We start from the raw sequence: 25,043 nt of genomic DNA, 5'->3' as shown, positions 1-25,043 counted from the left end.
AAAAAGGCCAAACCCACAGAAAGGTAAGGGAGGGAAACCAAAAAGTAGTCCTCCTCATAACCTTCATTTACTCTTGATCTCGATGTGCCTTTTGTCTTCTGGTACCTTCCCTTTCTTACCTTGGCTCCTTAACCATCAAGCAGAGTGGTGGGCACAGGCGCAGCTATGCAGTAAGCTATCAGGCATTTTCCTCCTTCTGGCTGCCCTGCTGAGCTAATTAAGAAGGGATTTTAAAAATTTCTCTTGAACCACATGCTTAAACAAAAGAACAAATACATTTAAAATCAAATGAGTCTTGAAGGGGCAGCATCTTTATCATCTACCCATCCTGGGGATTCATTTCACATTCAAATAAATAGAAAACAACTTGCAGAAAGGCACATTAGACCCAGATTTACCTGCAGGTGGCATTTTATGCCGTAACTTAATGGCACTTCATCAACACCGGCTTTTCTGGGCGCACTGATTAGTGCTGCTCTCTGAAAAGTGCTTTGCCATAATTTTTCATTAGCTCCATGAGTTATGCAATGTGGAGCCATGTAAGATGGCTAACGTTTTCGTGATTTTGAAACACACTTTACAGTCAGGAATTCAAGTACCAAAGGCCAGTGACTCAGGGACCATTTAGACATCTGAGCCACGCCTGTGACTAAAGACAAGCCGTCGTCATTTGGATTTTGTGGAGTCTCTGAAACGGAGGAACACTCAGACAGTCACGATGCTGAGTTTCAGCCCCGTGGTGTTCTTGCAGCTGGGCTCCAAGCACAGGGGGGTCACTCTCGGTCAGGCACACTCATTTGCAGTCTCACAAGAAAATGCCAGCCCCGTCCCCTCAGCTGTCCCATCTGCTGAGTTGCACCGGTTCTGCTTTCTGGGCAGCACCCGGCATGCCCCTGCCATACTGACCCGGAAGAACAATGTCAGTCCCAGCGTAAGCCAAACCAGGAAGAGAATTGACAACACAAAGGTCTGTGGAGAATGGCCCGGAGCATTTCTCTAGGACCTGTGAGTGGGTTCTACCTAGTTTTTAAGAAATGGACTACAACAGAATGAAGTGGAATGGGAATCCATGAGAGCATGTTATAATGATAAATACTATTTCGTGAAAATTTTGTTTCAGTATTTATGTGGGTATATGTGTGTACTGGCACATAAGGTGAAATGTATTTTTTGTTTTAAATTTTACGTGATCTCTACCCCCAATGTGGGGCTTGAACTCACAACCCCAAGATCAATAGTAGCATGCTTCACCGACTGAGGCAGCCAGGCACCCCATGAAATGTATTTTTTGGTGTGAGTCAGGTCTAAAGGTTGAAGAATGCTGCTCTTGGAATTTAGAATTTAACTCTGGATTAAGCCAGACTGGTAAGAAGCTGTAACTTGAACATAACACATTGAACCAATGCTTGAACATTTCCATAATAACAAGTTAAACACAATACGTATGTTTCCTCTCATTTCTTACCTCTCAAAGATATATGTGACCTTAATGAATTCCTCCACTCAGGTAACAAGACCTAGTATTCATCCACTTATGCATTCAATCAACAAACATTTTTTTGAGATTGCTCAAGCCACTGAGAATATAATGGTAGGAAAAAAACCTGACAAAAATCCCCGTCTTAGTGGAACTTATGTTCAAGAGTAGAGGGGGAAGCACAGACAATAAACAAGGTATAAATAGAAAATGTTAAATGACTAAAAGTGTTAAGGCAAAAGAATAAACAGAAAAAGGTAACAGAGAACATTTGGGGAGGTATTCGTTTTCCGTTTTTCTGCAAAACAAATTACTCCAAACTTAGCAGCTTTAAAACAGCACATATGTTCCTGAGTCACAGTTTCTGTGGGTCCAGGACTCTGGGCTTTACTGGTTCCTCTGCTCACGGTCTCATGAGGCTGCAGTCCAGGGACCAGCTGAGCTGAATTCTCACGTGGAGAATAGAGAATTAACTAGAGAACTAACTAGAAAATAATCTTCTTCTAGGCTCACTCAAGTTATTGGCCGAACTTAGTTCCTTATGGTTGTATGACGGAGAGCTGTGGCTTTTCAATGACTCTCCACTGGAAGCTGCCCTTGGATCCTCAAACCCTCCCAGTTCCAGCAGACCTCTCACACCATGGCAGCTTGCTCTTCAAGCCGGTAAGGAAAAGCTCTTGTTCTGCTCTGCTAAGATAGAGTCTTATATAAGTCATATAATTATGGGTGACAGTCCAACACCTTGCCATACAATATAACTTAATCAACAAATAACACACCTGTTACGTTTGCTACCTTTTGTTAGAAGCAAGTAATAGGTTCTGCCCTCAGCCACCAACATTGGAGGGCACCCTTGGTCATGTCCACCACAAGGAGTTATACAGTTTTGGACTGATGACTGAGAAGGTGTCCCTGAGCGGTATGATTTGGGTAAGGACCTGGGAAGGAGAGGGAGAGTGTCTTGTGGCTGTCTTAGGGAACAGCATCTTCCCCAGTGGAAAAAGCAATTGCAGAGCCCCAAGGAATAAAATGCCTGCCATTTTTTAAGAAAAACAGCTTATGTGCTGATGAGAAAGAACAAAAAGAAGGACAAATGGATGATGCAGGAGAAAGAGAGAATCGCTGGGCTATTGAGTAAGCAAGAAGAATCTCGTGCATCCGTGAAGGGATGGCATTTGCTATTGGCACAGACAAGAAGTTCACGGTGAAAGACCTGGAGGCAGAGTATATGGGCACAAATACAAGTGTAGATAAGGTGATGGGAATTTCTGCTTTCTCGGTGACCTAAGAAGCAAGGTCATCTGCAGAGAGTAACGGTTAGGAAGGAGGTGTTAGTGATTACAGGAGAAATGGGAGGGTATAAAACAGCCACTCATGGGGATGGGAATGTGTGCATCCCTGAGGATGGACCAGGCAATGTCAGCCTTTTGGCTTGGCAACATACTAGGCCCACCTGAGGTTAGAGGTTGTGAATTTTAAGAGAAATCTGTCAGCAAGGGTGGGTGATTTTTTCCAACCACAGGCAGCAGGTGTGGAGACAAGGTGAGGCATATACAGAGAGCTGGGCTGAGTCACAGCTGGGGTTTGGGTAAGTGAATGCACAGAAGCAGAGAGGGACAAGGCGCAATCGAAGGAGTGTGGTGAATGGCCGGTGAATGGCCATGGAATTTAAGCTAGGTCAGATCTAGCAGGGAGAAAATCAGTAAGGACATTGTTGAACTGAATAGCACCATCAATCAACTGCATCTAATTGACATTGAGAGAATTCTCTGTCTAGCCACAGCAGAATACTCATTCTTTGCACACTCACGTGGAACACTTCACTGAGACAGAACACAATGTGGGCTGTAAAACATATCTTGACAAATTCAGAAGAATTGAAATCTTACAAAGCATATTTTCAGACCACATGGAATTAAACTAGAAATCAATATCAGAAAGGTATATGGAAAATTTCCAAAATATCTGGAGGTTAAGTAATACATGGGTCAGAGATGATGCCACAAGAGAAATTTTTAAAAAATAATTTAAAGAAAATTTTAAAAAAAAGTATTTTGAAGTAAGTGAAAACTTACTGTGGTGCAGCAAAAACAGTGCCAAGAGGGAAATTGATAGCAATGAAGGTGTGTATCAGAAAAGGAGAGAGGAACCCTGTGGTTGAGTCAGATGACAAGAAATTCAAGGCTAGGCATTTTAGGGAGGAGGATGGAGAAGGGGCTGAGAATGGCAAGGAGAGGCAAGAGATTCTCATGGAATAAGAGAAATGGTAGAGAAAACAGCTACCACTTGAGAGGCTATGGGGGAAACAGTATCTACAGGTGAAGTCAGGTTCCAGTGATAGCACAAAGATTCAGTCAAGTTCAGAGAAGATTTGAAGGCTATGGAGATTTTGCTGGTGATTTTTGGAGGGCTCAGTGGAAGGGCTTTAGGGCCCTCCTCCTTTAGGGAAAGAGATCAGAAAAAAGAATGTCAGAATGGAGTGGGGATAAGAGTTGGAAGGATAAAGGATGCCCAACCAAAGCAAGGTGAAGGGGCATAATGAGCCAAGCTGTTCCATTGTAGAGGCTGCTGTCAGGGTCTCCTTGGGGGCACAGAACTCTGTTATCAGAGTTTGCTCTGTTGTCAAATTTGCTTTGAGGCTGGCAGGAGAGTGGCTTTCCTCTGTGACTCCTGCCCCCTAGAGCTGCACAGGGCGTTCTTTTTCTAGCAGGAAAAACCATGGACACCTGAGTCCATCACAAAGAGTGTGGGGTGAGTGCTGGGTGGTTAGGGTCTTTGAGCGAGTGACACATGTGGGGTGGCTTAGTCCAAGTTCTCTATAGTTAAGAGTCTATCTTCTGATTTGCTTCTCTCTTTTTTTCTCCCCTATGTTCATCTGTTTTGTTTCTTGAATTGCACATATGAGTGAAATCATATGGCATTTGTCTTTCTCTGACTGACTGATTTTGCTTATAAGGTTGAACATATTTTTTTATGTAATTATTTGTCTTCTGTATGTCTTCTTTGGCAAAGTGTCTACAAATATTTCATGCCTTTTATAAGTTGAATTATTTGTTTTTATTTTTTGATTTTCAGACTTTTAAAACATATATTCAGTATGCATCTCCTTTATGAAATTGTTTTTGCAAATATTTTCTACCAGTCTGTGGCTTTTTTCCCCCCATTTTTTAAAAAAATTTATTTATTTATTTGACAGACAGAAATCACAAGTAGGCAGAGAGGCAGGCAGAGAGAGAGAAACAGGCTTCCGGCTAAGCAGAGAGCCCGATGCGGTGCTCGATCCCAGGACCCCGGGATCATGACTGGAGCTGAAGGCAGAGGCTTAACCCACTGAGCCACCCAGGCACCCCTTTTTTTCCATTTTAAAAAGTGTCTTTTAAACTTTGGGGTTTTACAGTTAGGTCTATGATCCATTTTGGGATAAATTCTGTATATAGTGTGAGGTATGCTTCAAAGTACATTATTTTTTTGCATGTGACTAGGTGTTGAAAAGAGTATTCTGCCTCCTTTAAATTGACATTAAGCCTTGTTGAAAATTAGTTGATTGTATAAATATGGATGTATTTTTGGACTTTCTATTCTGTTCCATTGATCTGTGTGCCTGTCATTTGCCAATACCGTACTATTTTGATTGTTGTAGCTCCGTGGTTCTCAGCTGGGGACAATTTTGCGCCCTCCCACCCTGCCACACCCCAGGGTATTTGACAATGTCTGGAGCCAATTCGGGTTCTCATAGTTGTGGGTAGAAGTCAGAGATGTTACTAAACATCCTATGATGCACATGACAGACTCCCACCACAAAGAATTATCCAGCCCAAAATATTAATTCTGCCAACATTGAGACACACTGCATAGCTTTACAGTAGGTCGTGGGATGAGACAGTCTTAACAGAAGCAATTTTGCAGGAGTAGGGAGAATATTGCGAACCTATGATGTTGCTTTCTGGATAAAACTGGACAACATATGTAAAAGGGCTGGGCACACTGCTCATGCTGACTAAATGCTAATTTCCTCATTGTTTGTTACCGCTCCTGATCTTGACCAAGTTTTCTTCTCTTTGCAGTCCCTTCACTGTGACTTCTGCCCTTATAAGGGCCTGCATATTCAATTCTGAAACTCTCACCATGATGTATTCTCTGTTAACAGAGCCCTGTTTGTTTCTCTTCTGCATATACCTGTGGTGCATGGTGCAGGGTCTGGTGTTTGCTGTCAAAGCAGTGTTTCCCCTTTGGTCACCAGCTCATTGAGGAGGTGTGAGCATCAGAGATGTCTGTTTGTCCACAAAATCTATATTCCCAACTCCATAATGTGGAGTTGTAACTATCAGACAGCTGCACAGTCAAGAACAACATTACCCAGAGGGCTTTGTGTCCAGTTGTGGCCATGTGACTAGCTCTTAACCAGTGGAATGGGATTGGGAGCTACCTCTCATTTGAGACTTTAATGAAGCAAAAAAAAAGGGGGGGGGTTGCATTTTGTACTCACTCCATGCCCCTTTTCCCTATCTGCAGTCTGGTGCAGGGGCTTCTGAGTTCCTAGAGTAGGGCTTCTCAAACTTCTATTTATATGAGTCCCCAGACCTGGGGTTCTTCTTAGAATGCAATGCTAGTGTAGTAGGTCTAAGGCAGGCCTGAGATCTTGCATTTCTAACAAGCTCCCAGGGACGGCAGTGCTGCTGATGCTCAGACCACTGTCCAGATGCAAGGCTTTAGGGAATGGTGGAGTCATAGAGTAAAAGGAACTCTAGCCTCTGAATCACTAAATTTAAAAAAAATCTACTTCTTTGATCAGTAACTCCTGACCTGTCACCTCAGTGAGAAATACATCTTTCTGGGCAGCAGCAAGTCTTCCGGAGGTGGTTGTTATAAGTCACTGCTTCTTTCTGAAAACATCACGAGGGTCTTTGATCCTGAGAAGTCAGTACAGAGAGCTCAGGTAGTGATGGGAGCCTGGGCAGGAGTCAGATGGGATCTGTGGTGTGTGTTTGTGTGTGTGTGTGTGTCTCCTTGTGAGTGTGTGTCCTTGTGAAGAGCTGTCACTGGAGCAGAGAGGTAGAGAGAGTCTGGACCAGTACAAGGCCAAAATCCTCAGGGGCCTTTTGCATGTTTTCAGCAAACATTTACAGTGCAGAGGCCAAGTTCATCTGAGGAATGCTGACCAGCTGGACACAATGTGCTAGATTTCAGCCAAGGATATTAGTGGAAGGTCTCCCTGTGGGTTTTGAGCAAGGACGGCTGGAGCAAGAAGGCCTACCCTATCATCATCGCTCGGGCTGTGACCTTACCTTCCTGAAATGATAGCTAGAGTCAGGTCCTGCTCAAGGCCTCCTGGCTTTGGGATGAGTCTGGGCCCGAACAGGAGCAGGAGGAAGTCACGGGGAAATAGTTAAATGGACTTATTTTGAATAAAGCTCTTGGGTGAGTTGCAGAAGCTAGACTTCATCCCATGCAGTTCTCAAATGATGACATCAAGCCACTCTGTCAGTATTTTGTAAAAATAGCAGCGGCAAATTTGAGAAAAATTGCAAACTGTCCACGCTGACTAGCCAGGGCCACTGGAGAGCCGATCTTACTCAAGGGAAACTATCCTGGAATTAGAGATGAGGCCATTAAAAAAATATATCCAATTTTCAGCAAGTATTCATTGAGTGCCTATTATATGCTAGGCGTCATGAGGGTTGATGGTAGAAGCATGAGATGAGTCTTCAATCCACACCGTGGTGGTGAAGGGAAGAGTGGAGGACCTATAAAATAAGAGTTGCAAGAGAGTGTACTGATCAGATAGAAAAGTTCTTTGCAAAGTTGCCAGTGTTGGAGCCAGGGCTCCTGAGTCTTTTGGGAAAGGCCGGCATTATCTACCTGAGACAGAGGATCCAGGAGGCTGAGCTCTGTGCCAGCAGCCTGGGAGGGCTGGAACCTCCCACAGAGGATGGAGAGGAAGGGACAGAGGACTTAAGGTCAAGGGAGAGAGGCAGGGAGAAGGGAGCAAGAACATGGTGGTCTCCTCTCTAGGCCGGAGCGTTACATACAGGAACCCGTTGTTCTGCCCAATGAAAACCCAAAAGTAGCCTCCTGCTGCGTTTTAAAGGGAGACTCAAATCTTGGCTCAGGCCTGTTAGGCCTTGTGAGCTCTGGATCCTGCGGCTCTGCCGCCTCCTGCTGGCCGGTTCTCATCCTCCTCTGTACCTCCGCGGGGCTGGCTCCCGTGGGACCCTCACAATTGCCGGGCCTGGCCACTGGGCCTTTCTATCCTGGTTTGCTGGGGGCAGACAGGTTTGCTGGAACACTGACTCACAGTTTGAAAACAAGGACAGGCCTTGACAAACTGGGGTACATTGGACACCTCCTTCCCGGAGGCCCGGGATCCTCTGTGCAGCTCCTGCCACCACTCTTCTCTTCTGACCCCTGCGCCCATTCGACCCCTAGCCCGGCCGCCATGTTCCACGCCAGCCCTCGCGCCCCATCAGTCCCTGCACTGGACCACCTCTGGCTCCTTCACTTCTCCTTTGTGGCTCTTATTCCAGGAAGCCAGCCTGCGTCTCACATGCATCAGGCTGCTTTGACGGGGCATCTCCATCTTTCGTCTGTGACTATTGGCTGGGTGAGTATTTCCTTCTTTGTAAACGGAGAGCCTGTTGCACTTTGCATGTGAATCATTTACCTTCCTGGCGGTTCAGACACTGTAAGCTCCGTGTCCGGTGGGGATGGCCTGCCTGGTGTGAGGTTACCTTCTCAGACCTCTGCGCTGTGCCCGGCACATGGCTAACACTCCATAAATATTGAGACTCCTAGCATCACTGAAAATGTTTACATATCCCTCAGTTGATAATAGCAATAATAAAAAAATGTAGATATAGCAAATATTCACTATTTGCCAGGCTCAGGTCAGGGTCCTTAGATGATGACTACACATGTGCCTGCTTTGAAACTGAGTAAGTTATTAGTAGGTTTTTATGTACTTTGGGGGTCTGTGTGTTATTTTGTCACACTAAGAGTATTGCAGTTAGAGTCCCTGGGTATATGCCTGTGTTCATATGCAAGTCACATATGGGTGTACACGTGTGAGTTTGTGTGTGTGTGTGCACATACACAGATATACATGATGTGTGCATATATACATCATACATATATTTTCTTGGTTTTTATCCTACTCATTCGCCCACATGAACTTGCTTTGAAGCACCACTAAAGGCATCTCCAAGGTGGCAATCCAGATCAAGAAGCCAGAATCCAGTGGTTCCCACTAATAAGAGATAACACAGGAGTAATTGGAAGGTATGCCACGGAGTCGTACGACCCCTGCTAATGTTTAATCTGTGCAAAATGTGTGGACAGGACTATCGGTTTTGAAGTCTTCCTTCTGCGAATTTCTCCATGAACCACTCGCTGCTCACTTTCTTTCTCTTCATTCTCTTAAGGACTCAGATCCTACCACGGCTCACATCTTTCCCAGTGGCTCCTGGATGTTAGGTAGAAGGCAAACCTTTCCAGAATCCTTGCTTGCTTGCTTGCTTTCTTAAAATATTTTATTTATTTATTTCTTTGACAGACAGAGATCACAAGTAGGCAGAGGCAGGCAGAGAGAGAGAGACAGGGGGGAAGCAGGCTCCCTGCTGAGCAGAGAGCCCAATGTGGGGCTCGATCCCAGGACCCTGGAATCATGACCTGAGCCGAAGGCAGAGGCTTTAACCAGGCACTCCTCCTTGCTTTCTGTAACGATGCGCTCTGCATGCTGATACGTATGTGGATGTGTTTATAAGGCGTAGGACGTCTCCCCTCCCAAACGGTTCCATCTCAGTCAATTATGTCCATCCCTGGGAGTGAGTCGCAGCAAGGCTCTGGGGAGTTGGTGCCCAAGTCTGACCTTAGGCTCAGTCTCTCATCTGAACATCATTCTCTTTGGCGCATGTCCATCTTTTAAATCTACGATTATTGGCTGGATGAGTATTTCCATCGGGGCGACCTGTGAACCCCTCACCCCTTGTATATCAAAAAAATAACGTCCCTTCTAGATCAGTCCTCCCCTCACCTTCTTTTCACTCAGGCTTGGGAGTCCGTGATTGTCCCTGAGTTTGCATCCCGTCAGTCAGGGAGGCCTGCGGCTTCTCCCTCCTTCGAGCCCTCCTGTCTCTCCCCTCCATTCTGGGGGCTCAGGTCTCCTTATTTCTCACCTGATGTTAGCCCCTGCCAGCGCCTCCCTCCTCCACTTCACCCGGGACAGGACTGCCAGGACTTCCTCCCACAACCAAGGGCTGATTTTATCTTTTCTCTGCTTAGAAACTTTTACCAACTCCCAAATGTTCCTAATGGTATTTGTTATCTGCCTGAAACTACCTGTTTAATCTTCTTCCTCCTTTTGCCCCTCCCTCCATCTCTCTCTCTCCCTCCCTCACACACACACACACACACAGTTTTAGTCAAAATGAGCCATTCATGGTTTCTCTAACGTATCTCTAAGTTCCTTAACTCTGACCTTGCTCATGCTGTTCTCGCCCTTATACCTCATCTGCCTCTTGAAACCCCGCCCACCCTTCAAATCCAACTAAAACGCCACATATCCCGTATGACAACTATTCCCACATCCTACCTAATCCCACTCTGTCTTGGGTTAAGTTGTCTTGGTCTCCTAACTAGATGGTAGGCACTCCGAGACTACGGGCTGAGTTCTGTTCCCGGTAATGGTTTTTAGATGCAGACACTCTACACTCTTTGTAAACATTTATGAAACTGAGTTAAGTCGGTTTGTCTTATGGAGGGACCTTGTTAGCATGTGTAGCCCCTGAAATAGTTTTTATAAAAGTCTAGACATCATTTCATTTTAAAATTAACACCTGCATTTTTTTCCCCACAAATTTCTTGCAAAGGATGTATCTTCTCTTGTATGCGTGCTTTAAATATGTCTATTTAAGCCTTGCATTTGCAGACGGGTAACCCGTTAATATGTGGAAAACACCTGCCACATAACCCAATGGGCAAAGCCATTCATTGTGGCCAAGCCAGACAGATAGCCATCACACATTCGCTCAGAAAAAGTGTGATTTTTATTTTCAAATTCAAATAAACGTGGGCGCTAAGTTTTAGATGGAAACTCTCTCAGAGCTTCTGGAGGAAGGTAGGCATTACCCACTTGAACATTTCTTACAGATGCTCTACTTTTCTCTCTTTATTCTCTTGCAGGAGGGCGGCGTTCTCCAATCGTCTTTTTTACACCCCGAGGTAATGTACCCGAGTGAAATGCGGGATGGATGAGAAGCCCACCTTGCTTCTCTAATGGAAAGGCACCTTGGACTGGGCAGGTGGCCATGGGGAACTGGTCGTCTATGGGTTTGAAATGCATAAAAATAGAAGTTGAATTTCTGAAAGTGAATTTCACCGAAGTTCTCCCCTGCCTATGCATGCCCTAAAACGTCTCTTTGTACCCCAGGAACGGGTGCTTCTCAGTGTGAAGATATTTGCCCCGGGATGAAATCACACGGATACACCTTGTTAGGCTTTTCAAAAACAGACCTTCCCCCAAAGAAGGAAAGTCAATGGTCACTTTGTTGCCTTCCCAAGATTCCCAGCTTCTACCAGGTGAAATCGCTCTCTGAGAGGCAGTTTCATCAAAGGAACGATCCCATCAAACTATTGGAACTCTTAAAAACCCAGCCGACTCTCCTGTGTGGATGCCGGTTACTCTCCGCTAAGTGGTAAGACACGCTTACGCTTCTCTGGAGTTCCTGTAACTGAGCTGTCTGGGTGATACGCCCCCCAGTGGCCGGCAAGGGGACGGCTTAATTCTGGGACGTTGCTCCCTTGTTTATACCCAAATGCCGACCACCACAGCATTGCCTTAATAATCATAACCATACCCTTTACCACATTTAATTGGTGCCCAATGAAGTGAACTAAACACAGCTATTCCGGCACGTGTGGACGAAGAGCTACACATTTTTCCATCTCCGGGTTCTGTATGATCACTGCTTGAAAAGTGAATCAGACCCCGATAAAAGCAAGCTAGAGGTTCTCTGCTGAAAGTCTGGCTGTGGTTCTAAGACGGAGGCTGCAAATTGGGGGCCTGTGAGCCAGACCTGGTCTGCAGGTGGTTTGTGGTCGTAGTGTTTTGTCTTCTTGCTCAGTGTTTCTTAAAAACACGAATTAAGGGGTGCCTGGGTGGCTCAGTGGATTGGGCCACTGCCTTCGGCTTGGGTCATGATCGAAGGGTCCTGAGATCAAGCCCCGAGTCAGGCTCTCTGCTCGGCAGGGAGCCTGCTTCCTCCTTTCTCTCTGCCTCTCTCTCTGCCTACTTGTGATCATTCTTTCTCTGTCAAATAAATAAATAAAATCTTAAAAAACAAACAAACAAACACGAATTAAGCTTGTCAAACCATAAAAACCACAAAATTTCAAATAAAAAGCTGATTTTTTTTTTCTTCTCTTGAGAAACTGAAAGTCTATTCCGGAGTGGACTTGGACCTGACAAAATGACAGCTTTAGAGGAGGGACATGCCTGTCCGTTGGCCCAGTCCCCACCTGGCTCTCTCCATTTTCTCCTATTTCCTGCCTGACCTTGGAGCCATTTGATTCAAGGTAAGGCCCTTGTCCAGGCCGGTGCCTCACTGGCCTCAGCGTACTTCTGCTGTGTCCCTGTTCGAATCCCTTCGGTCTCTGAATTCTAATCTCTTTGATGGCCTAATGATGTTTATATTTTTTTCTTTTAAAATAGTAGTTAGCTGTGCATCATTAACATTTACACCCCATCTTGTTAACCACATTGTTTTATAAGTCTCCTGCTTTTTTGCCGTGCCCCAGGCCTCTTTGATTCATTCATAAAGAATGATTTATATTTATTACAAATACCTTTGCTTTTGTGCTTGATTGCACACTTCATGTCAGCTTCTTCCCTTTTCTAAAAGTGGCATATACTTAATTTTTTAAAAAAAATTAATAGTGGCGTAAAAACGGTCAGTTTGGGAATGTTAAGCCCCCCACTGATATCAGTGGGATGTCCCAAGAGGACTAGGATTGAAAGCTGTCTCTGTGGACTGTGATCTCTCTGATGGGGGGGGTTCTTGTCCTCCTAGTACAGACCTCTCTTCTCCCCAGTGTCTGTACTGTGATACATTGCACAGGCCATATTCAGACATTCATATTGGACCTCTGCACTACTGTTCACTAAGTATTGGCTTCTGCATAAACTCCTTAGGATTTTACAGGAAAAAAAATTCAGAATTAAAAGGAAAAAAATGGGGAGGCCTGGGTGGTTCAGTTGGTTAAGCGGCGGCCTTTGGCTCAGGTCATGTTCCCAGCGTCCTGGGATCGAGTCCCACGTCGGGCTCCTTGCTCAGTAGGGAGTCTGCTTCTCCCTCTGCCTGTGCTCACTCTCTCTGACAAATAAATAAATAAAATCTAAAAAAAAAAAAAAAAAAGGAAAAAAATGTGATGGGATTAATTGTTGATGGATGTCCAAAATCCTTTTTGAAAAAAAGGCACAGTACATCACTCAGGATAGCAAGCAACAGAAGCATACTACCAGTTCATAAATGATGTAGTTAGCCAACAGGCAAGTACCGAATAGAGTGTCTTTGAGAAAACTCTCCATTTACTTGGGGAAAAGAAAAAAGTTTGTTTTTTTGTGGTTTTTGGTTTGTTGGTTTGTTTTTCCTGTATAATTCCACTGCCTTTAGATTCAAGTTTGAGAAAAAGTCCTGTTTGGGGGCATTAAATTTCCACTCAAAAAAACCCCCCAAAACAACAACAACAACAACAAAAACCCCACAAAAACTACGAAAACCGCAGTTTGAAAAAATTAACTCCCAGTAATTCGTTACTTCAAATTAACACACAGCCTATATAGTTGGAAAAAGAAAAGGTTTTTGGATATATATTTTATTTGACAGTGTTTTAGAATATCATACAGTAAACAAGATTTCTGTAAAAGTTAATTTATCCATAGTGGTGCGTTTCATAAAAATAGTTGCTCACTTACAGTCTTTCTGTGACTATTAATACATGGAATTATATTTATAGAGATACAGCTGTACAAGGTAAATTCACAGCTAACACTACACAGAAATATTATTTGGAATGGGATTTAGATGATGTGCTGTCTTCACAGGTTATGGATTACAGCCGCATAAAGCAATTACTGCACAAGTAGTAGCTGTGAACTGTGCAAATTAGAGTTTATGCAAGCGTAATCTCAACTTTTTTATCCTTTTGTAACACATGAAAAATAAAGGTCAGAGGATACAGTACCGGGACGTGCAGCTACACTACAGAAGCATTGTCCAAAACCAGATTCAATAAATTAATGGCAAACTATACTGGATTTCTAGTCCAGGGGAGAAAGACTAATTGAGATTAAACCAAAAAGTACTGTAAACTGCTACATGTGTTTGTGCTTTTGTTTATGATGAATGGATTCCATTTTTGGCAATTGCTTTTACAGGCTGCAAGATTCTTCACTTGAGGCTTTCGACCATATTCTCCTCTTGTCAAACAACTGAACTACTCCTATGCCTGATGGAAATTAAATGGCTAGTGCTCAGGTTACTGCAATTTACAAAGATGGAAAGTCAACGGAGGGAGGCTATTATGTGTGACCTTGGGTGATGGACCTGATCTCCTGTTTTACTTATTTGACTACAAGTTCAGGGAGGTGAGGCTTATTTGCATTTGAACTCCTGTAAGGGCCAGTATCTGGGAAGGATGAAGCCTCATTCATTCAGGACAAATTAAAAAAAGAAACTGCCCTCAGAAACAGTTTGCCTTTTAATATGTGTAGCTACAATAAGTACCAATGGATAATTAACTGAAGGTAACATTTTACAAAGGAATATTAAAAGGGCAGGGAAGAAAGGCAAGCCTTAGTATTCTGCCAGGGGATCAACCACAGATCAATGAAGATAAACAGAAGCATCTAGAAGCTGCTAAAGAAATTTAAAAACGGCAAAGACTACAAAGACAAAAAAGCAAACCAAATGAAAATAAAAGGAGAAACAATAAGGTAAGATAAAGCAGAAAAGAATGCTAAAAGGCTCATGTTCTTTTATGAAAATAAATTGGCCATTGTATGATTTTTGAATATTAGGGATCCATTATAATCTGAGAAATACAGGAGAAACACTTTGCCTCTGCTCTATCAAAGTGAAAATGAAATCCCGGAAAGGGGGTTTTAAAAAAGACAATAAAATAAGTGAAATAGAACACTGCTGTCAAAGAAGCTACTATCTTTGCTAGCCTGAGACAATAGGAAAGCCTCTTCATAAAGAAACTGCAGCCTTGCCAATCTTGATTAAACAAATTGTGGTCCTTCAATTATAAAATGCATATTTTAGATGAAAACCAATTAAGATCTATGAGCTAAACTGCAAAATTCTGACTTATGGCAATCTGTTCCCTAAGATACAATTTTTTTTAAACCTTTTTTTTTCTACCACTGAAAATGTACAGAAATATGATTTGATCACAGAAATGGCAGTAAAAATGGCATCACACCAATGAATTCACTAGATTTCTAACTCGTCCTGCGGTATGCAGGGAACGTTGCTGCTAATACCGGTGATGGATGCCACGGGTGAGCCATGGAAACATGTCATGGGCGAACAGTTCCGAATGTTTCAAAGAAACCTTTTAACCCCTGTCTAGATATGTCGAGAACAATTTATTTACAACTCTTTAGATCAATTAAAAGATATAATCTTGTCTCAGTTTCAGCTTGCTCCGTGCAGTTTGATTTTTAAGGCGATATTCCAGTTTGTGATTGCTCTTAACTTGTCCAGTTTCTTGATATTAGAGTTTGGATAGCATCCAAATCCTTCATGCAGTGGGGGTAAAAATTTTTTTCTCTCTTTTAAATTTTTTTTTTTTTCTTTTAAACTAAAGCTACACTGCACCGTCTCTCTGTGATGTTCTTCACGTTATTTTGGTTCTTCCATAGCTGCCAAAGCCCCCACAATGGAACCGAGGGCTTTAGGATCAGTTTAGGTCTGCGCGTGGACGCCGTGCCGCCCATGCTCGCTGGACACGTGGGACTTCACATCGATGCTCCCAGGCCTTGGTGCCTCGTGGATCTATGCGTGTGACAGTGAAAATAAATTAAAACGCCGTGAGACGGAACCTAAGAAGAACGGCCTGCAGGCGTCGAGGCGGGGCGGCGGGCTGCTGCCGCGCGGCTCATCTGCCCGCAGCCGAGGCGCCCGGCTTGAGGACGCCCGGCAGCTTGTCGGAGCCGGGCACTTTCCAAGGCCCGGGCGCCACGGCGGCCTTGCGCGTCGGGGCGCCCCCCGGGGGCCGCGCGCCCTGCCGGGGCCCCGCGCGCGCGCCCGCCCTGCCCTCCGCCTCCCGCGCGCCCGGGCGCTCGGCGCCACCGCCACGGCCCGGGCCCGCGAACGCAGGCGCAGCCCCGGGGCCTTCGCGCCGGCCGAGCTCGGGGCCCGCCGAGGTGCGGGGCCCCTCCTTCCCGCCGGCCCGCGCCGCGTCCGCCGCGTCCGCCGCCGCGGGCCCGGGCGCCCTGGCCTCCGAGGAGGACCTGCCGGCCTCCCGCCCCTGGCCGCCGGGCGCGTCCTCGAGCCTCGGCCGAGCGGCCCTGTGCGGGCTCGCCGAGCGCTCCCTCTGCTCCCCGAGGCGCTGCTTCTTCTGGCCGCCGGTTGAAAGCTCCTTTGGTTTCCTAACGTCGTGTTCCCTTTTGATATCCCAAGTTGGGTCTGGGCCTATCTGGTGGGAAGGGTCGGAGGGTGGGGCTGGATGTGATGGAGAGAATGGAGAGAGGACGTCCTCGAGGGAGACGCCTACTTCCGGCAGACCTGGGGAGGCGGCAGCGGGAGAACTCCAGGAGTTGGGTTCGTCTGTGGGACAGGAAGCACAGGCGTTAGGAGCCGCGCCGCGCAGCCCTTGCACGCTCCCGCGACCCCTCGCTACCGTAGGGACGAGAGCAGGCGGCCAGGGGCGACTGCTTTCAGGGTCCCGAGCCATCGCCACTCCCACCCTCACTGCCAGCGGGGCAGCCCGCCGCGCCCCACCACCACCCCCGACTTATTTACCCCACCTCCTTCCCTCGTTGATGAATCAGGATGAGCATTGCTAAGGCGGGGCCTAATCTATCCGTTCGCCTTGGCCCTTACTAACTCTCTGGGGTGTCTTCAGATCTGACAGCCCGGTGTGGGTATCTAGCTTGGCAGCACTTGAATCAGTGGTTCTCAAACTCCATGTCGGAATCACCCGGGGCTGGTTGTGAAAAATACAGAGTCCCCGGGGGGCCGGCTAGCAGAGATTTCAGGAGCTGGGGGAGGGGGGGCAGGAATTCCCCTGCATTTTCACCAGGTACCCTGCTGAGTCTGAAGGTGGTCCAAGAACTGAGCTTTGAGAAACACTGGTCTGAGTCCTCTGGAAGAAGTTTGGGACAGTGACTTTCAACCATTAGATGTCACTCAAAGCATAATCACCACCAGACAGTCTCAGAATTTGGATAAAGTCATCAAAAAACATTTACTCTTGTCTTTTGGAAATCATTGCCCTTAATTCTTTTAGGTAGTTCTGACAGGATAGCAGGGCCAGACTAAGATAAATGATTCTTTTTAGGAAGCCTTATTTCAACATTTATTTGGGGTTTCCAATCTCCCTACTTTGAGAAAGGATCTGAGACAATGTACAACAAAACACAAAAGAGAATGATAAAAACGATAATTTTTTTTAAAAAAGCTGGTCAGAAGCCAAGTAGGAGGACAGATGTGTTAGGAATCTGAGATGAGTTAGTGACTACTATGAACACTAACGTGACCCTTGAGCTTCTAGCTACTAAATCAAAATTAAAGCAGGAAAACCCATATTTCTGTAAGAAATATGTCCCAAGACCTTTGGAAATCCTCAAATTTTGAAATAGCTTTCTAGAGTGTCAGTTCTCTTCACAGAGCATATGCTCATGAGTAGGAACAAAGAAACCACACTGATGTCTGAATGCTGGGTGGCAGGAGAGGCTCCTCACCAGCTGAGAGACTCAGCCCCACACACCAGCCTTAGTGCCTGTGAATCAGTTCCTGCCACTGTAACTTTATATGACACAATTAGAGGCCCTTATTCAGACTCAGTCCGTGAATGTTTAAAATTTGAGGATTCTTATTTAGTACTTTTGATGCTGATTTATAAAGCGATAAGGAGAGGAAGAAGGCAGTGGGGTTGATAGTTCCAAAAATTCTGGGTCACCTGTACAATAGCAAATCAATTATAAAAAGTTCCTCCTTTGATGTGATATTTGAAGGGAGTATTTAGGGCTCAGTTCTTCTCTTCCTTCTTTTCAGAGATATATCTATTATCATGTTCACATAGTGAGTAAAAAGTCCTGGAAAAGCATTAGAAGACCTGGAATCCAATCCTGCCTCTGGCATTTACCAAGATGTGATTTTGGATCAACTACTTGATCTCTCTGAGCCTCATTTTCTCCTTTTATAAGGTGAGGATGAAATGTTTACCTTGTAGAGATAAGACACGCACTTTCAAAGGGAAAAGCACTTGCCAATGGGAGGATTATAACGATTTTTTACAAATAGTTGAGTCAGATTTCTCTTCTGAGTCCCACCAGCTGCTCCCACTAACTAGCATTACTTGTAGGTGAGGTTTTGAGTAAGTGCAGTCAATCGGCCGTTCCCATCTGCTGTGATTCCCAGGTGTGGTTTTGCTCTACCCCAGGTAGCCTTGGCTACTTCAAGGCTATCGAAAAATCCTTAAATGCAAATGTTTTTGTTGAAAGTTGGAGTATGTTCTGCTTTCCCGGCTAGAATTTGAAAATCAAACTGTTATAGCAAATGATAGACCGTGGCAACTCCTTCATGTAGGAAGATGTTGCCTGAAAGAGTTAACAGTGGTCTTCAAAAGGCCTCACTAGAGGGTAGCTGTACTATGGTAGTCTCTAACTCAGACCATGGTAATGCTACGTCACATTTTAGTATCTGTTCCCAACATCCCCTTCTCCCCCGCCCACCTCTGCCAATTCCATCACGGGTGGCCGAGTCAATTAGCTGGCCTTGAATTACTGTGAGATACGGGGAGGTTGATATTATTCACACCATTTCCTGAAGGAGGAACTGAAGCAGAGAGAGGTTAAGTAATTTGACCAAGATTACAAAATGGGTCAGCCAAGAGTAAAACACTGGGTTTCTTTACTCTCTTTTACTTTCTGAGAAAATTTTCCTGTTGGGATGCCTTGCAAATAGGATCAAAGCGTGTGAAATGGACATGCTCCGTGGGCGCTGCAGCCCAGCAGGAAGCAGACCCCATCATCACGGAACAGAATGGTTAGCATCTATTTCCGCACATCTTACTCGTGACAGTAAACGAGGAGGTGAAATCAGTCAAAATACAAAGATCTAGTATACTCTTACTGTAAAACGATTTCTCAAGTATTTGTTTATAGATCATTCAGTTCTTAGTGGGACAAACTGAAAGCTAAAATGTCCCAGCCAGGACCAACTGAGAGTACTAAGTCAAAAGTTACAATGAGCTGGATCCTAAAGTAACAGGATTTAAAGGATGGACATTCACGTAAGTGATTTAACAGTTTTCATTTTTCTGCACTATTTCCTTATTTCCCCATCCTGGTGAGCGCCGAAACCATCACCTGGAGTCATTCTGGATTCCTTTCTCTCCCTCACAGATGCGATCTGCCCGCAAGTCTTAACTAGTCTTAGCTTCAAGGACATGTGGACTTTGTCAACTAAGGTTTGTCTTCCCTTTCACCACCCAAGGTCAAGACCCCGGGCAGGGCCTAGACGGACGCAACCAGCGTGGGCTGCCCAAGATAACCAGTGAAAAGAAGGCCATACTGTGAACATCTTAACTAGACCCTTAGTGAGACTGTTCAAGACAGAGAATTCAAAAAACGAATTTCAGTGTTGTTCAGGCAGGAGAAGTTACGTGTAGGATACTGTAACTCTCCTGAGCTCGGAGCTCAGGACAGCTAACCTGGTTACTTTACCCAAGGGATGCGCCTGCCATGCTGCTGTTTCTCACAGGGGCAGCTCCAATAATCCACTCTTCTCTCTACTCCTGGTCTTGCCTACCTCTAACGATTCTCCACACAAAACCCACAATAACCTCTTGGCGACACAAATTAGATCATGCCATTCCTTCGCTTGAAACTTACAGGGGATTCTTACTGCTATTAGATTAAAATCCACGAAAACCGGCATGAACTGGCCCCTGCCAGCCTACGGAGCTTCCTCTCTATTTATCTCTATTTATTCTCTGTTCTCCACCCACCATGGTCTCCGTTAAGTTCCTGAATGCACTGAGCGCATTCTCTACTCTGGGAGGTCACTGCTGACTCTTTAGCCCAGAAGGTTCTCTGCCCAGCTCTTCATACGGTGGGTTCTTTTGTTATTCTTTAGGACTCTTAAATATCGCCCCCAATCCAAGGTAGATATTCTGCTGTCCTCAGGAGCATCTTGATTTTATCTCCTCATAGTACTTATAATTGACAATTACATATCTGCCCGCTTATTCAGTTGGTCTCGGCTTCAGCTACTAGATGGAAAGCTTCATGAGGGCAGTGGCCACAGTGGTCTTGTTTAGCACAGTGGGAATTCCTGCCCAGCAGAGTGTTTGACACAGTAATAAGTGCTCTGGGAATACTGATGAACAGACCAATCTGTTCCACAGACAGAGACGGAAGACTTGAAACCAAATGCCTACTTGAGCGAACACTTCAGAGAAGATCTTCATTTAGAGAATAATCAGCAAAAATAGGTTTGTATCTATGATTTCTATCAGTTTCCAGAGGGAAGAAGGTGGGGGAAATGCTAGTGCAAGAGGAAATAAATACACTGGGGGCAGGAGTGCAGAGGGCGGGCCCGAGCAACAGAAAGGGCACTGGGAAGAGGTCTTGGCTTTTATCAGTGGCCCCTGGGGTGGAGAAGGAGAGAGCGAGAGAGAGCGAGAGAGAGCGAGAGAGAGAGAGAGAGAGAGAGAGAAGCTCTAGACGGAAAACAGGCAGTTAAGTTCCTCTGACTTTTCACAGATGTTCTTTCCCTTGTTAATCTTCTCAGCCATGATGATGTAATGACTTTGCTTAAAGGAGCTTCACGTCTGGGGACTCATTAGTCACTGTGCCGGTGAATGTTTGGATGAACCACAGGCAAGACCCTAAATATCTCACACACTGCTGGGAGGAGAAGCAGGTCCCTGTCCTAAGTTAAGACCAGGTTTCTTCCCCTTCTTGTTGTTTCTAGCCAATATGGATCTGCCCTAGAAAATGGGCTGATTAATACATAATAGATATTAATAGTATATCTGTACAGAAATCATACACACATATATACTATTTGAGTTGAAAGATGTATGATTTCTTGAATTATCTTGTAGGAACTCGGCAATATTGAAAAATAAAATGTAGTCTTCTATGTAATCTCGCTATGCCTGAGATTTAAAAACAAACCAAAAATCTTCATCTACTGGTGTTTCAATAGCTTGTTTCCTTATTGAATATAACTCAAGCGACAGTAACCAGAGAGGTGACCCACTAGGAATAGACTACTTATTGTAGTAAGTGAGTATCTGCATTATTGGCTTTTCTAGGTGGCACTTATCTCCAGCAAAAAATTGTGCAGAGGAAAATATAACTGGAATCAAGGAAGAGTTCACTTTATCTTGTTCTGAAGGGCTAGGGAGGCGGGTTAGAAGGGAGCCAGGGACTGCTGCAGGGGAAGGAGGGTCTGTCTCCCACCCCACACCTCACCTAACAGCCCTGGGGCTTTCAGCTCTGGGCTAACGGTCCCCCAAGGCTCTGCACTTCTCTCCTCCTCCTAGTACAGGGCTGGGACACAGAGCCTAAAGGCTGCCTTCTGGATAAGGGTGGCCAGGGAGGTTAACAGTAGTATTACCAGTATTGTATGGTGAATAATGGCAACAGCTAACATCCAGTGAGGGGCTTACTAGATGCCAGTCACTTTTCTAATGTATTGACCCAATTGTACATTGTACATTGTACATTTTACAGTAAATTTCTGTAAATTGTACATTTTACAGATGAGGAAACTGAGACACAAAAAGGTTAAGTAACTTGTTCCAGGCTCTGTAGCTGGTTGGGGTGGATCAGGGTTGTTGAATGACTTTCTCAGTTGGGTGATGTTCTACAAACAGCTCGAACACTGTCACTGGACTAATTTGCTAGCCTCTATTTTTTTTTTTTTTTTAATTTATTTGAGAGAGACAGAGTGAGAGTGAGTGAGAGAGAAAGAGCACAAGCTGTCGGGGGAGGCAGAGGGAGAAGGAGAAGCAGACTCCCCACTGAGCAGGGAGCCCAGGGCCCTGGGATCATGACCTGAGCCGAAGGCAGATGATTAACTGACTGAGCCACCCAGGCTCATCTTTGCTTCTGGGTTAGTATCATAGAATCCTCCATCAAAAGCGATTCTGTCAGAGGCCGATCCATCGTTATTCTAAGTGGAGGCTCTGACTGCCATTTGTGTCTGAACCTTGGACACAGAAAGGCAGTCACCACGGTGAGGGTGTTGACTTGTGAACATGCTGGAAACATGAGCGGAATCGGAGGATAAGAAAATTAGATTTCCTAAGGGCAGGGATAAGACTGTGTATTTTTAAAATGTCCCTCACAGTATCACACTTTGACCCAGACCGATCTGGAAATACTCCTACTAGATATTGGAAACAATGAGTCAGTTCAAGACCTACTTTTACTGCTCAAATGAGTGACATTATTCTGCAAAGAGATTCATGGAAGTGGTAAGTGTTCTTCCTTCTCATAAAAACCTTTCTTGTTGCAACCTACAGTTGGCTGGGTTGGAGAATACTGATGTGATTATACTGAATTATATTCTCATCTAATTTAGAATATTACAGAAAAATACAAAAAATGACTAGAGTAGATCAAAGGACAATAATGTGAAGTCATTAGGTGTTCAAAAGAAAAATCTTTTAAGGATGGGCCCAAGCCCTAATGAATGGTTCGTTGGATCTGCTGAAGCATCACTAAAGTGACTGCTTTTTGTAACAAAATAACAAAGAAAAATGTGCCTTTAAAAAACTTTTGAACAAATTAATGATTTTCCTTTGCTTTTTGCTCTTTCTCAAGCATTGTTTCCTATCTGGAGGCATTGTTAATAGCATTCAAACATGTATTTGTATCACCTTTGTTACCACAGAGATGTAAACGAGGTTTACAAACATCAATACCTTTAAAAATTGTGACCGTATATGCTTATCTATGCTTCATATTTATACTTGTTTCGAGAGTGATCCAAGGTACAGGAGTAAACCTGTGGCAAACTTGACCTCTGGTGCTGAAGGGGCAAATCTCAGGGCTAATGGACCTATTGCTGATGGGGCTACCATTTACGGAGGGCTTCAGCCTTCACAGGAACTGTGCCAGCTGAGTCTTTTACGTGATCCTTTAAATCTCAGCAGCTCTGAGGCATCTGGTGCTGTTATCCCCACTTCACAGATGGAGAAACTGAGGCTTAGATACATTAGGCAATGTATCTAATATCACATCTAATGTATCTAATGTATCACATATCAGCTGATATGTGAGCGACTGATATGTGAGACTCAGCTGATATGTGAGGACGACTGACTGCATAACTCCAGAGCCCAGTCCCAAACCACTACTCTATTTAGGTGCTTTTCAACTTTTTTCCACATCACGACCCATGTAGAAAAATACATTCTTTAGTCAGTGCCCTGGAGTAAACAGAAGGAAATGATCAAGGCCTGAAAAATCGAGCCAACCCCTCTGTATGATGAGGGAGTGAATGGCTAGCTAAGGACAAGGCAGAAGCTGGCACCCTACACCCCCCTCCCCGGTGACATGTGTGACATTCCTCAGGCACTCCTGGCTGCCCTAACGGTTACCTAATAGAGATCACAGTCCTGCAGGACAGTAGTCCTCCTCTGTTTACAGACATCCTAGTGATTTATAATCGCCTAACTTCTGGAAGACTCCCAACTGTCTTCATGTTGGTCCCGCAGTAGAGAAACAAACAAACAATACACACCTCGGCTTAACCATAACCAGGCCTCCAGTACCCCGAGAGTCTTCTTTCCCATATGTCAGCCCTTCTGAACACCCCCTTTGTCCTCACCGCCCCAGCTCCTGAGTATATAATCAGCCAGTCCTCGGGGTCATGGGGCAGCAGCTCTTTCTGCCCATGCCTCCTGTCCCCGTGCTTTAATAAAATCACGTTTTTGCACCAGAGACATCTTAAGAATTCTTACTTGGTCGTCGACTCTGGACCTCACTTTTTTCTAAAACGTCAGCATTTGGTGCCCAAATGTGGGGGCTCTGAGTCTTTACATCTAGACGCTGAGCTTCGGTACAAAATTGGTGAGTACTTTCTCTCCTCTTCCTTTACTCTCATTCTGGGGGCCCTTCAAGGAGTGCCGTCTTTCATGTCGATTGCTCAGGCTTAATCCTCTAGCCCAGGGCTACTCCATGGTGAGGAGAAAAGTCTGCCTTTTGGCTGGAAGTTAGTACCCTGGCCAGAATGGTAATAAGACCCAGAAATTTGATGCCCTCTCTTTATTCCTGTTCTTTTACAAAGCTGTCTGTCTTGGGCATGGGACAGCCACCTAAGTCATCAGGACAGCTGTCAATCTTAAGATTCCCGTGTGAGGTTTCCTCCTGATTGATCTAATGTGATCCTTCCATATCCCTGGTCTAGCTACTTCTGGCAGTGGGACCTTCACTGGGAGCTGGCTGAAATCGGTACCTGGTTGAATTAAAACCTGGGGAATGTTTCCTAGGGAAATTGGCTGTAAAGGGCCATGTGTGTTGGAATGTCGTTTAGACCATGATGGATTTTAGTCTTTACTGTTTCTTGTCAGTGTCCTCTACTAAGCACTTAGAGCTACAAAATTGGGTTAATTTCCCCTTACAAAACTTTTCTACTATTTTCCATGGGTTAAAAATGTCAGGGCAATAACACAACTTCTAGAGTATAGGACGGCACAGTATCTTAGTCCATTCACCAGAAACCCATCGGCAGCCTAGGATGCAATAGGGAAGGGGAGGGACGCTGGCACCCTCTCCTACGGCCCTTTTAGGGCAGGAATGCCTTCACGGGAAGGCAGGACTGTGATCAATAGCAATGTTTTGCGGGATGCCTCCTACTGCTTTTGACACACAGGAATTCTGATATCCTGCATGGGAGGCACAGGGAAGTCGGGGTGATTTGGAAATGGACTTTCTTTACTTTTCTGGAAGCATGGCTTCAGTAGGCTTCTTTGGTTCCCAAGGACTACTACCTTGCAGTGCCTTTTAACCCACTGGAAACAATTCGGATTGCAACAGTCAGGAAAAGACTGAGCTGCTGTAGCACTGCATGGCCTCAGTGGGATCTGTCAGTTAGGTCTCCTCTGCAGGAAACAGGGCAAATGGACCTAGGATACATGCATTGCTCATACCTAGGCCTTCACTGCTCTACACCAGGACCCTGACCTAAGGGCCTCTTGCAGAATGCATTTCCTGAATATGTCTGGCTAGTAACCCCCTCCTGATGCATTGGATGATAATTATCTACATAGGCCTCCTCCTGGTAAACCCAGGTTGCTGGAGGATACACAGGCCATCCCTAGC

The 25,043-nt window shown here is 45.1% G+C and overlaps 1 protein-coding gene and 2 long non-coding RNA genes across 10 annotated transcripts in view; 2 read left to right on the top strand and 1 right to left on the bottom strand.

The window, feature by feature from the left end:
- The first annotated feature begins 1,829 nt into the window (after positions 1-1,829).
- On the top strand, positions 1,830-12,046 carry LOC309844727. The gene is made up of 5 exons (XR_014300847.1): positions 1,830-2,140; positions 7,904-8,078; positions 10,655-10,693; positions 10,902-11,166; positions 11,900-12,046. It is a non-coding gene; the product is annotated as an uncharacterized lncRNA (long non-coding RNA).
- A 1,262-nt stretch (positions 12,047-13,308) lies between these two features.
- The window catches only part of MAGI2 (membrane associated guanylate kinase, WW and PDZ domain containing 2), a 1,346,145-nt gene continuing 1,334,410 nt past the window's right edge, over positions 13,309-25,043 (bottom strand). For 6 of the 8 annotated variants that reach the window (XM_082691818.1, XM_082691817.1, XM_082691819.1 and 3 more), the window contains one exon: positions 13,309-16,305. In XM_082691818.1, the coding sequence (XP_082547944.1) occupies positions 15,635-16,305 (671 nt within the window). In that variant the 3' untranslated portion in view covers positions 13,309-15,634. The remainder of the gene's footprint in view (positions 16,306-25,043) is intronic. The other 2 variants (XM_082691820.1, XM_082691822.1) reach the window with 1 other exon arrangement.
- On the top strand, positions 18,129-22,943 carry LOC309844742. The gene is made up of 4 exons (XR_014300865.1): positions 18,129-18,994; positions 19,107-19,171; positions 20,111-20,197; positions 21,026-22,943. It is a non-coding gene; the product is annotated as an uncharacterized lncRNA (long non-coding RNA).

The sequence above is a fragment of the Mustela nivalis genome (assembly GCF_964662115.1).
Source record: "Mustela nivalis genome assembly, chromosome: 12".
Classification (NCBI taxonomy): Eukaryota; Metazoa; Chordata; class Mammalia; order Carnivora; family Mustelidae; genus Mustela; species Mustela nivalis.
This window is presented reverse-complemented; position numbering and strand designations above follow the sequence as displayed.